The sequence below is a fragment of the Lathamus discolor genome, chromosome 7, assembly GCF_037157495.1.
Source record: "Lathamus discolor isolate bLatDis1 chromosome 7, bLatDis1.hap1, whole genome shotgun sequence".
Lineage (NCBI taxonomy): Eukaryota > Metazoa > Chordata > Aves > Psittaciformes > Psittacidae > Lathamus > Lathamus discolor.
The window spans coordinates 13,345,467-13,360,504 of record NC_088890.1 but is presented as its reverse complement, the minus strand read 5'-3'; the positions used below and the strand labels follow the sequence as shown (position 1 = coordinate 13,360,504).

The 15,038-nt window shown below is 40.9% G+C and overlaps 1 protein-coding gene across 3 annotated transcripts in view; it reads left to right on the top strand.

Moving 5' to 3' along the window:
* Positions 1-13,076, top strand: part of PPP4R2 (protein phosphatase 4 regulatory subunit 2) — a 34,225-nt gene extending 21,149 nt beyond the window's left edge. For all 3 annotated transcript variants that reach the window (XM_065687226.1, XM_065687227.1, XM_065687225.1), the window contains 7 exons: positions 1,387-1,557; positions 6,377-6,470; positions 7,942-7,979; positions 8,419-8,493; positions 8,847-8,990; positions 9,493-9,761; positions 10,692-13,076. In XM_065687226.1, the coding sequence (XP_065543298.1) occupies positions 1,387-1,557; positions 6,377-6,470; positions 7,942-7,979; positions 8,419-8,493; positions 8,847-8,990; positions 9,493-9,761; positions 10,692-11,005 (1,105 nt within the window). In that variant the 3' untranslated portion in view covers positions 11,006-13,076. The remainder of the gene's footprint in view (positions 1-1,386; positions 1,558-6,376; positions 6,471-7,941; positions 7,980-8,418; positions 8,494-8,846; positions 8,991-9,492; positions 9,762-10,691) is intronic.
* The last annotated feature ends 1,962 nt before the right edge of the window (positions 13,077-15,038 follow it).

Sequence of the window (15,038 nt, the reverse complement as noted above, 5' to 3'; positions counted from 1 at the left end):
AGAAGTTCTTCCTGATGTTAACGTGGAACTTCCTATGCTCCAGTTTACACCCATTGCCCCTTGTCCTATCACTGGATATCACTGAAAAAAGCCTAGCTCCATCATCCTGACACCTACCCTTTACATATTTGTAAACATTGATGAGGTCACCCCTCAGTCTCCTCTTTTGCAAGCTAAAGAGACCCATCCCCCTCAGCCTCTCCTCATAAGGGAGATGTTCCACTCCCTTAATCATCTTTGTGGCTCTGCGCTGGACTCCTTCAAGCAATTCCCTGTCCTTCTTGAACAGAGGGGCCCAGAACTGGACGCAATATTCCAGATGCGGCCTCACCAAGGCTGAGTAGAGGGGGAGGAGAACCTCTCTTGACCTACTAACCACTCCCTTTCTAATGCACCCTAAGATGCCATTTGCCTTCTTGGCCACAAGAGCACATTGCTGGCTCATGGTCATCCTCCTATCCACCAGGACCCCCAGGTCCCTTTCCCCTTCACTACTTTCCAGCAGGTCAACCCCCAACCTGTACTGGTAAAAATCAGTTGCTTTCAAGTTGCTCCCTATGCTGCTAACAAATGCAGTGGCCAAAGGAGGCCCAGGACTACTTCTGGCTGTTGTTTAGGGTGATGGGTGTAAAAGGGCTTTCTCAGCACTTTCCCACTTTGCCCATTGCATGCAATGTGAGACATGTTTGCTTGAAAATCTCTGTATATAGGATTCTGTAAATGATAAAGCTTCTAAGTTGTAAGGCAGAGGGTACTTTGGAAAGACCTTAATTACTGTTGTGGGAAAGTTTTTCAGGAGTCAGTTGTTTTGCTCAAATGTTCATCAGCAAGTTCTGTTACACAAAATATTTGCCCTTCTGAGGAAAAGAGGTGCTACTAAATGCTTTTAAGGTGCCTGGATACTGGGCAGTTAGTTACAAAAGGCCTTTCAGTAACATTTTGTAACTGAAGCAGATAATGCTGTGTACAATTGCTGCATGGTTTCCAGACTGAGAACACTTCTTCCCTTTCCTTTTTTTCTCTTGTTTTTGGTTTCCCCCCCCTTCTCTTGGGTGCTCAGTGAAGGCTTTAGGTGGCATGTAGGCTTACTGGTAAACTGTCTAGAATAAGCACATATTTCACATTGGGGTTTGAATTGTAAGTGGGTATGGGTTCTCAGAGGAAATGGCCTACCCTGTTAATGGCAGTTGACTTGCATAATATTGTTCTTCTGTAATTATTTGAATAGTTACCAAGCTTTAAATTCAGGAAGAAAAATAACTGCGTTATTTGCCTCATTTATCTTAGAACTAGCATAACCAGCATGAATGTTGTTTTTGCAAACATAGTTACACTGGTTTTCTGCGGATTTAGGGCTGACCTGCACATGTTTTGTGGTTTTTGCAGGGTTCAGTGGTCTCAGTTTAAAGGCTATTTCATATTCAAACTGGAGAAAGTAATGGATGATTTCAGAACCTCAGCTCCTGAACCAAGAGGGCCACCCAATCCAAATGTGGAATATATTCCTTTTGAAGAGATGAAAGAAAGAATCCTGAAAATTGTCACTGGATTTAATGGGTATGTATAATTTGTTTTATAAAATCAGGGTAACAGAAGTGTTTTCCCAGTTTTTAACTTGGTATCTATCTGTGACTGTTCGTTTTGCTTCCTCAAGTAGATGGGCGGAAGCAAAATACATACCGTGGAAATACATGATAGTAATTTCAGAACTTTTACTTTATTTTTCTGTCTCTGAATGAAAATTAGGACATCCTGTGACCCATCAGTCACTTTGTTTTCAATATGTAGCTAATTTTTAAGTAGCACAATTCAGTGAAGCATGGCATCGCTCCGTGCATTTAACAGGTAAAATAGACAGTAAAGTTAGATTTCTTTCAGTCTATTTTGAAATACCCAGTTGAAAAGCCTTTTGTGTTCAGCTCTCAGTGCCTTTGTGGCAGTTCAGTAGCTTTTGAAGAATTGATTCTGTGATGAACCTGGCGTGGCCAGGAGGCAAACTGTCCCTGGTTTTGAAGTTTTAAGTTGTTCCAGATTCAAAGTTACAGATAGAGCAGGACTTGCTAACTGAGAGACTTGGGGTATTTGATCTATTGCTGACAGTGTCTTAAAGTGTGTCCCCTTTGCTGGCTTCTTAATTGTGGAAATTTTGTTTCCTTTGAAATAAAGCTCCTGATTGATTTTGGTGTCTCACTTGTTGTGTCTGTTTTCTAATAGCTCGTGTAGTATTGTTCTTGTTTCTAGCCTAGATGACTTCCCATAAGCTGAGTCATCCTGCTGTGGGTCTCAATGCTTGCAAAAGACTTTTTCAGCTTTTTTTCTCAGCCTGTCAGTAAATAACCCTGTAACCCTGATGTTCTAGATTTGCAGGTGGTACTAATATGTCCTTAGTATACTCTTTTGATGATAGGTTAATAACTTTTACTGTCATTGTTCCATGCTGCTTAATTTATTTGCAGTTCAAGTGTCTCTTGTAAGTCAGATCTCATCTTCCCTCGTGTTCCCCATTGTTGTTGTGTAGGATACTTCTAAGAATGTGAGATTCAGCAAGTTCTCAGCTACCCAATATTTATACCAGGCTACTTCACTGACAGAATTTAAAAACAAACCTATTCTTTATGCCTCTCTCCCACCTCCCCCAGCTCGTTGTTAATGCTTCTCTGCCCACAAAATTTGTAATGCTCTCACGGGGAGAGAGCTAATGAATGGGCTCCTGTTATCTTCTCTTGTTCCGAAGTGTACTAAACAAACCTCTGGATAACAAGTCTGAAGCTTACTATGTGGCCCTGCTATTTGCTGTAACACTCAAGTGCTCAACTTCCTCATACTTGGAAGTGAACCACCCGGTCTTTGAGGAAGCAAGCTGTGTGCACTAGTTACCTTAAAGAAAAGAATACTTTGGGATGTTTCAGAAGCTAGGATTGTGGAGGAGCTAATTTAGTCAATCCTGCGACTCCTGCAGTGGTTGTTGTGAAAGCTGAATCATGTGGTGATGTGTCCAAAAAGCATCAACAGCAGGTTTTGGCTGGTGCGATTGGATATACTCGGGCTTCTTGTTTAGAGTTGTTGATGCCATTTCAGGGTGCTGTAGTGGAGAAGGAAGCTACTTGATGTGACTTTATTATTAGGATGGTTTTATTGGTGTTTGTATAAGAGTCAGGGAAAGAGTTCAGTAAAAGTACCTAAAGACTTTAAATTTGTTTTTATAGTTAAGGAAGCAATGAATTAAGAATGACCCCTGGTTTGGGGTCTTTCTAGAGGAAATGTCTTTTAAAGAAAACACAAATAGGCTGGTTTAACCTTATTGTACCTCACTTGACATTGTGTAATATGCTTGCAGAGCCAGATTCTCATACTATCTGTACTTTAGAATGCTTTGGAGTAGGAACTTCTTGAAAGACTTTGCCATTTTCTTTATCTTACTCAGAAAGTTCTGAGGTAAGTTATTGGGGATCTCTGAAAGAGGAATCTTCACAACATGAATAAAACAGACAACATCATAATCCAGATGTTAATTTATGTGTATTTTTTTTGCTGCTATTTGACACAGTTGTTAGCCTGGTATTTTCCCAGATCCCTCCTGAATCCTGCCTGTCTGATGAATCTTTGGTTTGTAATTCATTCTGAACTATAGTGCTGTTTCGTGCTGTTTGTGTAGGATTTGAAGTGGCTATCTTCAGCAGGCACATTAGGACTGTTCATGCAGCTCATGCACCGAACTAATTACATTTCTGAGCATTGAAGATCAATGCCCGTAGTGCTCACAAACTTCTGCATTGGTGTTCATGTATAAACTTACACCAAGTTCAGTTACTTCTATTTTAAAGAAGTTTTACTGAAAGGAATTAATTATGTGAAAGTTAACCGGGTTTTGCCAACCAGAAACATTGAATGTTGAAGGGATGACATGCAGAGATGATAGTGTGACGCTTGGTGCCATCTGCTGCTCAGTAAACGAAGTTCAGTTTGCAGTGGAAAATTTTGGAGGGAAATGAACTGCTTTAGGCTTTTGTTTAAACAAACCTCTTCCAACTGAGAGTAAAATAGGAAAGCAACTTCTGGAGTTAGTTGCAGGCTGCACGCTTTGACTATGCTTATTCCACATGTAGCCAGAATTATTGATCTTCACAAAATAGTTCCTGTATTGGCACTTCGGGTGACTGGCCAGTACAGCTGGATATGTATTAGGCAATGATTCTCCAGGACACTTGCTGATTTAGCTGTGTATTTTATTTCTGTGAAATAAATAGATTTTGAATGGACAGTATAATCCATCTAAAAAATAACAAAGTCTCCAGTTACGGACTTGTCAACCCAAACCCAAAGTGGCCATCAGTGAGAAACAGAATACAGTTAGTGGGGTACCCATGTGGAGAAGTTAACAGAGCAGGTAAATTCTTTGTGACTGAATTACAGTTAGGAATTTCATCACAAGAGGTCATTACACAGAAGCTGAACATCATAACGTATTTGGGTGTCAGAAAGATTACTGATTGACCCAGCGTTGCTCAACAGCAGCACAATTTGATTGATACTGAGGCAGCTTTAGGAAATGAATGTCAGAACCATTGTCAAGCTTAAAAGCCTTCATGTAATAAACTTGAGTTAAAAGGAGCACTTCTTTCTGGTTTGTTCTTGTTTGTACTTACTGTTTTTTTTGGGAATGGGGAAAGAGGTATATTTCACCTCCCTATTTTGACCCAGGAATATCTTGCCTGTGTGCCAAAACACTTGGTTTCTGCCGTTTTACTTAGTTTTAAGCAATAACATAGTAAGACAAATGTTTTGGAAAGCCTGTTGTCTTACAGCATTACTTTCTGCAAGTGTTCATGTATTTAATGCTTCATCAACTGTATTTTAACTCTGCACAGCTGATTGATGAGGTTAATTTTTCTATTCTCAGAAGTCAAGTAAAGCTAAGTTGGTGTGGTGTAATTCAGGACAAATAGCAAGGGAAGGCATTAACTGATAGGGTAAATGTGGTACGTACCTTCTGTGCTTTCAGATAGTGGTGTTGGAACTAGGGCTAAAGGTGCCTGCATTGTAGCCTGTCTCCTTAGAGTCTTCCAGTTGAGGGCTATAACTTCCACAGTAACATGATATACAGACAGTTCTTTAAAAACAGAATTAAATTGTTGACACTGGGGACTGACTACTGCTTGCTTTTAGTTAAAGTGAAGTGTCATGTAGTATGATTTATCATGGCTATGCAGGCCTGTTTGCACTGAACTAATGGTAGATCTGTGCATCTTTAAAATGTGGCTTTTTAGCTAATGACCTAAGCTTGAGGCACATACTGTGTTAGCTAATGAAATAGGCTTAAGAGTCTGTACAGAGTTCATCAGAAAATAAAAGTTAAATTTTTACAGAACTTACAGTATAGGGTTACACACACGTGTGTGTAAGTCTCTATACATACTGCTTTGGATTTGGTGTATCCATCATATTCCCAATAAAAACAACGGTTCTTCAGTACTGTCTTGTATCAGATATTCCTTACACGTTGATTACTGAAATGTTTATGGCTTCAACTTCAAATAGTGAACTGTAAAAATGTATGATTCTGCATTATTTATTGAAAAAAAACCCTTTAACATTTTACTGTTTTGTCAGAAGTTTGTTAAAATGTGATACTGTGAATGTGCAATGAAAGTGTGTGACATCTCAGGTAACTAGTAAATGTATGTAAAGAATTGATTGTCTAAAAGGTCACTTTCTCATGTAAGTAGGGATGAAATGGAGTGCAGAGCTGTCAGGAACTGGAATGTGTGAATGTGGTGCATATGGGTTTATGTATCTTGCTCTGAATTTAGTTATTGTTGCTGAGCTGTTCTCTTATCTATAAGTATACTGCCGAGCTGTGGCCAAGTAGAGTATTTGTAATAGCTAAAGACTTATTAGTTCTACTGATTCCAATGTTTAATGCTTTTTCTGTAAATGTATTTTGTAAAATGTGAAATAAACTATGAGTTGAGAGGTTTTTTTAGCTCTAGTGTATGACTCAAATTTGTTTGGCATTACTTACCATTTTTGTTCCATACATTGAATAATAAATACAGTCTTAAACTATTTTCCTGTGACAATCTGATTTCCTTTTCATTGTTTTAATGGATCATTTGAGTTGTGGGATGATGTATTTAGGATTCTACCAGAGCGTTTTGTGGTGGTGAGCACAAAACGTGGTATGTTGTTACCTCAGTATATGCTATGGGGGTAAAATAAGGCCTTGAGTTACTGCTCTGTATTGCTGTTGATGACAAATTGTCAGTACTGTTTTCTTTCTGTTTTCTCAGTAAGAGGGAGGAGGCATTAATGTTCCTTCCTCACAGTGATACTCATTAAAATCATATTTAACTGTTGTAAATCTATTTCCTTGCAGCATCCCCTTCACTATTCAGCGACTCTGTGAGTTGCTGACAGATCCTAGGAGGAATTACACAGGAACAGACAAATTTTTAAGAGGTGTGGAAAAGGTATGTATGTTTCTGAGAGAGAGCACTGCTAAACAGGCACAGCTACTGCTCAAATAACTTCTGGACTGCTGCCAAGGGTCTGTTAGCTTCATTATGGCTCCTAGCCATGGTATAGCTAATAGCTACTCTAAATATATAAGTTTGTTTCATAACTAATTTTAAAACTGCTTTTTGATGTTAAAAGTTAAGACATAAATCTCAGGGCTGTAACTGTTGTGTTTCCTCCTCTCAGTGCAGTACTCCAACTGTTGTCTGTAGGGGTGTAATGTCACTTTTTGTCTCTAGTTCTAGCTAAAATGAAATAATCAGCTGAAATAGTTTTGAATTTTTTGATCAAGCATTTCCTTCCACATTTGGGTTCAGATTAGATCCAGTAGAAGAAGGGAGGCCTCTTTCCCCAGTGTCTTTTGTTTCAGTGTTTCAATCCTCTTTGTAGAGGACTGTGCCTTTATAAAAGCATACAGATGTCTAACAGTATTTTATAGCTTATTTCAGAATGTGGGATCATTCAAAAGTAGATCATGGTGTTTCAGGATGTAGTTCCACATGGGATTTTCCACATGGGATTTTCCAGATGGCAAAATTGGCTTGAGGTTGCTACTTCAACTTTTTGGTCAAAGAAAGTTTAACTTGTAAATGGAGTGATTTCCTCCCCCCCCCCCCCCCCCGTTACAGTGGATGTAGTCAGTTGTGTTCTTGGAAGATAAGATGGGAAGGAGATGGTCAGGAATAAATGAGATAGGGATTTCACAAAGCCATTTCTTAGCCAGTAACAAGATCTGTGAAACCACATCTCAGGCTTTATGAAGAGCCCTCATCAAAGTTCATCTGGGTTAATTCAGCTGGCCCTGTGATAAAAGCCCCCCTGTATAATTGGGCTATGTATTGATTTGAAGAGAGAAACTTGCCTGACTTTTAGGCTGGGTTCTGGATGTAAAACCTGACATATTTTGCCGTGTTATGCAGGAGAAGAGGTGGCTGAGCAAAACATACTAAATTAATCTTTATTTCCGCCCTTTTTTATGCGGGGATGAAATAATTTTACATTGGAAATATGGCTGTGCCAAAAAGAACTAACAGTGCTTGTGCCCTTCTGAAAGCAGGACTTGTGTATGAATAGAACCTTGCTCCAGCAATTCAGAATTTGATCAGCATTTTGGAATACTTCATTTTCCAGAGATACTTCAGTTAGAAATTACAAACACTTCGGCTTGAGGCTTAATGTGCTGGTCTCATTGTGAGAGTAGGCCACTTAGGAAAATACTGACTTCTAGTGCAGTTACGGCCTGGCCTTGTGAAGGGGGAGCAGGGGTAATTTTTATGTATCTGTCATCTGCTGGTAGCTTTCAGCCCAATTTTCTGTAACGTAGTTTAGCAGATGTGACCAGAATCCTATGACTCTTTAGGTTTGGGGTGTTGTCAAAAGCTGAAGCTTCTGTTTCTGATCTTTTACATTGTTTATGTATTACAGAATGTCATGGTTGTCAGCTGTGTATATCCATCTTCAGAGTAAGTATAACCCTTTTTCCTTGAAACTTTGTGTTAGAAGGAGGGAGAATGTGTCTGATATTTCACTGGCAGCAGTTGTATCGAGAAGACAGATGTGCAGAGTTCAATTTTCCTTATCAGTAGTTAACAGTAGTGATAGTGGTCTGCAAGTATTACCTGTAGTAATCTGGAAATGTACAACCGGCTTTGTAATTGGCTATGGTATAGTTTGGTACTATCCCTGAACACTAAGCTCTTAGTTTGTACTATAGCTGGTGGTGGAGAAAATGGATACCTGTCTGTTTCCCTGTGAATTCATATCCCAGCCTGTTTCCCTGATACGATGTACAGGTAGAGAACCCTTTGAGGACTGACAGTGGGGGACTGTTTGAGCTGGGGGGAACTCTGCAAACATATAACTTAAATTTCCTTTATTAATAACTTTGTTTGTTTTTGTTAGAAAAAATAATTCCAATAGTTTAAACCGGATGAACGGTGTTATGTTCCCAGGAAACTCACCAGGGTATTCTGACAGGTAAGTCTAGTTTTGGGAGTAAACTTTTTCTGCATTAAAGCAAGGTAGTTCTGGAAATAGCAGGTTCAGATCCCTTATTGCCTGTTCTGATCAAAAATGGGTAGCCTTAAAAAATGGAGTGTGACCTGGGATACTGGGAAAGGAGGGTTGAGGAGCCATGAACATACACGCTATTCACTCTATTCTTTGATCTTTTTGTGACTTTGTTGTTTACATTTTTTATTTAAAGTTCTATCATAGTTTACATGATGTGTGCAAGGAATTTTTTAAAACCAAGTTCTAGCTGCTTTCTGCCTATCATGAACAAATCACTGCTAAAAGGATGGGTTGTTTTTGTTTTGTTCTTTCTCAAGGTCTAATGTGAATGGTCCTGGAACTCCCAGACCAGTAAATCGACCGAAGGTTTCTTTGTCAACTCCTATGACAACAAATGGATTACCAGACAGTGCGGAACATAAAGACTCAAGCTTGCAGCAAGCAGAAGACAAAAAACACAGGTTGGTGAGGAGGATGTATTATGAGGTTTTATTATTCTCAGTTTTTTCATTTACGTACAAAAAGTATTCTGAAAGAGAATGGCAACCTCAGGCATGCGTAATAACATATAGTAACTTAACGGACAAGGATCTGCAGCAGGATTTGATGTGTACTTTTGCTGCTGTTTGGGCGTCCAGATAACAATTAACTCAAGTTCCCACAGTTGCCATAACACATCTTGTAGGTGTATACAATGTATGGTAAAAAATGAAAAGTCAATAATAGAGTTCAGGAATCCACAATGGTCTGTAATTTGGACCCACCAAAATAGCCTGACCATTCTATATTTTCATCAGCAATTGGGAGGAGCAATGGCTTTGAGGTTTTGTTGCCTAATAAGTGAAGTGAGTTCTACCATTACCTCTTGCAGTGTTTAACTTAAGGTAGCTGCTACTTTCTTGTGTATGATGATGCAGAATGTTTTACTTCAGTAATAACTACAGCTGCTCTTGTTGTTTATAGTGAATCACCAGCATCTGAATCAGAAGGTGCTCAGAGCAGCCCAGTAAAAAATAAGCATTCTGAAGATGATCCTGCAGAAGCAGAAGGACATGAGGTAAAAAGACTTAAATTTGACAAGGAATGGGAAGCCGGAGATGCACCTAACCAAACTGCCTCCAGTGAAGTTTCTGTAGCCATGGGGGAAGAGACGGAGACATCCTCTACATCTCAGGATAAAGAAAAAGATGCTACTTGTGCCAGGCAGCACTGTACAGAGGAAGAGGAGGAAGGTATTTCAGATTTTGTCTTTGCTGTGTACATTTTCCAAGGAGATGGGATTTTATTTGCTGGAGGCCAGTGCTTTGGGGACTGCTGAATGTCTCCAGTTGTGCATAAAGATGGACTGCTTGTTCATCCTTCAGTTTTGGGTTACTTGGCAATCTGCTTGCTTTCTTTGTTCTACATTTCTATTAAATTTACAAAATATACTTAATTCTCTTGGGCAGTAAGTGACACGAGGGTTGTAATGATGCACAAAGAACTTGAGCATCACTGCTTTGGGGTATCATGAGATGTGTTCTTCTCTAGAATGGGGGTGGGTTCTGTCTATGACTGTTAATAATATAAATTACTGAAATACAGATTAAAGTCGTGTTCATTCCATGTCAAAAATTATGTTAATTTTCCCTATGAACGAGGAAGCTGAGCACCAATCTCTTCAGATCCTTAGAACAGTAGAAACTGCCTCACTGTAAGGCAGGCCCTGTACCTAATTTAAAAAAAATACTTATTTCTTACATATTCTCCAGAGTTTCCTTTTAATAATTATTTTTTTTGGGATTCGTGCATCTGGAAAATATTCCTCTAGATGGTGGCGGGTGTACACGTGGAACACTGATGTCTTCAATGCTTCTGAAAGACTGCTGCTGAACACAAGTGAAGGAGTGTGGGGAAGCAAGTTAAAAATACTCGTTAGCTTGTGTCTTTATACTGAAGCTTAATTAAGCAAAACAACCTATTGAATTAAAATAATGGACTTTATTTTATGGTATCTTAGGATGGTTTGGCTGTCCTGATGATGCTGGCTAGTACTTCACATCTTCTAATAACATCAGAGCTTGTTCCAGGCTGTGTTGCAGAAGTATTGCTGGGGATGGAGAGTAGCAGGGTTAAGAAATGGTTAAAATGCCTCAGTAATACTGTACTTTCACTGTTTCTAGAGTCCTTCATGTCTCCCAGAAACGTTGGTCCAGACAGAAAAGATCAAGAAAAAGACACTGAATCCTCAACTGTGAATGAAGAGACCTCTGAGGAGAACAATCAGATGGAGGAGTCTGATCAGTCTCAAGCAGAGAAGGATTTACACTCGGATGACAGTGCAGCTAGCGGATCTGCCAGTAGTGGAGCTGACTGCAGTGAAGCAGAGGAGTCAGGGTCCTATGCTAGTGAAACTCCAGAGACATCGTCAGAGACCCCAATGGAAAACAGCAATGAAGCCACAGAAGCTGCAGATGAACCTATGGAGCAAGACTAATTTAAATACACTTAGATGCAGTATTTTCCATAAGGCTCCGGTTTTACACTGTATAAATAATTTTATGTAATAAAGTGGACCTTTAGTTTTACAAAAAAAAGAAAAAAAAAAGCAGGTTGTAAAATAAACTTCTCCATGGATTGAGCCTTGAAAGAGTTGTACATGATAAGAACTGTGACTGCCAGCTCCTTCAGGTCCTGCTTACCGCTGAACTTTCGTTTGGTCAAATCAGTGGTTTGTGTATAGTTTTTTTTATTTAGAATAAAAGTTTTTAAACTGGAAGGCAATTATAATTTTGACAACTTTTTTGGAGATTACCACACCTAGTTGTATGTAAGCAAGAAAGCTTTTTTTGTCTTTGTCTTTTTCTGACGGCTCTAGCAGTTACTTCATGTTTTGGTTACAGTTTGAACATTTGACATGTGAACTTACGGGGTTTCATGCTGGTTTCCAGATTTTTATTTGAATACACACTATGAAACCTTATGTTGTGTGTTTCAAATGTGTTACATTTCACACACACGTATATATGCACGCATGCACACTTCTGTGTACCCTCACTGTTCTAAGGGGGAAATGGTATATTTTTCTGTTTCTATAAAAGATAAACACAGTAAATACTTTTTTCTATAGGGAAAGACTGAGTTCACCTCTCAAGGCACTTTGTTTTGCCTCTGGAAAATGAAACAAAGGAAATCTGGCCCATGTGAAACCCTGGAACTACTAACGTTGAAAACACCAGAGTAAACACATTCCAAGAGAACTGTTCAGATTACACCACTTTTGTATACTTCTGAGGTGCCTGAGTGAAAGGATTTCATTTTATTTATGAGAAAATGTGCTTTATGTTGAGAACGTTGTAATCAAAACATTAGCTTCAACTTTTGTAGGAGAAATGTTTGAAAACATGGTAAGAAAAATACCTTGGAAGAAACAAAACAGGTACTTGCCTTTTTGAATGCTTCTTGGAACATTGTGAACATTGTAGAAAAGTCTCAATTACCCGAAGGTAGACGGATAGCATCGGTAAGCTCACACCACTGTATTGGAAGGATTAATCCATGACCATAGTTATGTACCTGAGCTGAATGACTGAAAGGTTTAGGGGTGCAGAGAAATCACCATGAATTTGTACAACATTTTGGAAGTGAACTAAATATTTTTGAACATGCTACTTTTGACAGCCAGTGTTAACGTTTTCTTTTCCAGACCAGCTCAAAGCACAAACTACTGCTTTAAACCCTTGGTATTTTCCAGTTCCCATATTTAAAGACATGCAGGCTGCAACGTCCCGGTCACAATTACTGGCTGCCAAATTTCTACCTGTTTCTTCAACTGTACCTTTTTGATATTTAGAGTTTTTAAATTTCTGTAAAGTAGATTTTTTGTAGATTGTAATGAGTGCTCACTGCCATTGTGGAACGGTATATAATTGTATAATTCCTGTGTGTAAACTGAATGCTTGGGCTTTCAATACAGTATTCATATAAAGCAATAAATATTAATGTTATGAAATATCCGAGTACTTTTTATCAGAATTGTCCCTCTTTTTGGTTTTTAAGTTCAGAGCTGAAGTACAAAAATGACCTCTAAAATGCATGCTGATAGTTTCTTGTACTACTACATGGTATGCTTGGGATCGGTTGGGGAGAATCTTAGGTTTTGATTAATACCGGAATAATTTGGCTCAGAGGGAGTATTTATAAAGCTATTTCTTTCTTGCTGATGTTACCTTTCAAGTTCTAAGCTGATGGGATTCAGGGAGGTGCTTGCCAAAACAATAAACATCTCATTGACGGAGATCCCCTTACAGAAGGAAACTGTACTGTGACTCACTAACATTGTGCTGAAGGGTTGGATGTACATTACAAAACTAAAGGACTGAACCAAAATGCTGGCATGAGGAAAGTTTAAAATACAGTGACATCTTCCACTGCTTTGGTGTTGGGTCTTTCTTTTTTAATATTTTGCCAATGAGACAATTTTAAGGTTTCTAAGTTCAGAGATTTCTGAAGTTTTCTTTAGACTGTTTATTTGTGAAGATACTGTCAATAAACTTCTTCTTTAAGCACTTCTGACCTTCCGCTACGTTTGTTTTAGCAACAAGCATGCCTTGCAGGAGAACTTTGATGTATAAATGCACTTAAATATCTGCTGCTGTTGTTGCCATGGCTAATAAAATGCAATTCATGCTTTAACATCATAGTAAACATCTTAGTGTTAAGTATGGGCCTATATTTAAAGACTGCATTTACTAAATCAGAGAAGATTCCTTCTCTGTAAGTGTGGATTTAAAGCCCCAAATGCACGCACTGCGTTTTAAGCAGCTGCATTGTGCTTGGGTAGTGTTCATGGGTATATTTCCTATTAAAAACCTTATATAGGAGCAGAATGGAGAGGGGGTTGGTGGTTTACTTTTCTGCGTACAAGGTGAAGGACAGCCCTTAATATTTAAAAACAAAACCTGCTATTTTGGGTAGTCCATTTCCTTGAAGTACCTGAGGTGCTCCGTCAGCCTTCATTTTCACACCTCAGGCCCGGCTTTAATACTTGCAATAGAGGAAGCTTACCCCTGCGGCATGCCACGCGCTGGGTTATACAGCCTCGGCCCCCCCCTCCAGAGCGGCGTCTCCCACTACCGCAGGCTGCGCCATCGCCTCAGTAACGTAATCACCCAAAGGCTCGGCTCGGCTCGGCTCGGCTCGGCTCGGCTCGGCTCGGCTCGGCTCGGCGTGCTCCCTTTGCCTCCAGCTCGGCTCTGCGCGCCCCCTTTGCCTCCAGCGGCGGGGCGGCGCCATCTGGCGGCCGGCGGCGGCTCTCGGTCAGGGCTCCGTGAGGCGGCGGGGAGTGAGACCGAGGCGGCGGGGCCGGGCCGAGCCGAGCTCTGCGGGGGGGAAATGAGGGTTTTCCGGAGCGAGATCCCGGGGGAGGCGGCGGGGCCTCTCCCGGGTGGCTCCGGTGACGAACCCCTGCTGCCAGACCCCGGCCTCCGCAGGGAGGCAGGCTTCGGGACGCGCCGCAGGTCAGTGAGGGTGTCCCCAGACACTGAAGGTAAATCACCTCAGCAGCAAATTAAGCCGTCGTTCCTCGTGTCGTCGTCCCCTTCCACTCTATGAGGAACACGGCTGGTGACCAAATTCCTGCAGGCACTTCTCCATTGCGTTCGTTGGCAACCCACTTGGTTTATCCAGCACCCTTATTTGGGCTTGCCAGACTAAACAACCCCGTCCTCTCGCTCCTCCCTCACCACATGTGTTGTTCTGAGCCTTTGCCCTTCTCCCGTGTGTCTCACTGTGTCCAAACCAGGATGCAGGACGCCAGCTGGGGCCTCCCAAGCGGGGCCTCTGGGGTGCCCTGTGTACATCTCCAGGTGAGAGCCGACTGTGTTTGATTTGAGGTCCACCGCGACCTCCACGGCATGTTCTGCCCAAGTTGTTTCTGAGCTGCCGTGTCCTGTGGCACGTATTTTACCTCAAGCACGCTGTTCCCCTCCCTCATCTTCTCCCAGCTACTTTGTGATGTTTTGCACCCTTTCCAATTTATTTATTTTTAATTCTCATCCTGTTCCATGAGGTCTTTAAAAGTAGTTTTCCCATCACTGTGCTCTCAGGGGCACTTTATCTGCAGTGCCATCTTGTTATTAACAGTCTGGAGCAGAACTGGACCCACAGCTGATACCTGTGGGATTCAAACTGGCCTTAAGCTGTGCTGGAGGTGAGGACAGAGAAAGCAGAGCACCCAACCTTTACCTCTGAGACAATGCCGTTCATGTTTGCTTCGTTACTCTGTATTTATGCACCAAGTGCATTAGTTGTGCGTTAGGGTCTTCAGCGAGGGTTGGTACTGGTGTGGCAGAAGCGGCTCGTCCCTGTGGGTTTCAGGTGAACTGTGGCAGACAACAGTTCCAGACTTCTGCCACCCCTCGCTGTGCCCCTCAGGCAGCACTGGTGCCATTCACCTCTCAGCACTGTCTCTTGCAATAACCTGGGGCTGCTGGTGAAATCTTCCCAATGCCCGGAGGCAGAACTGAAGG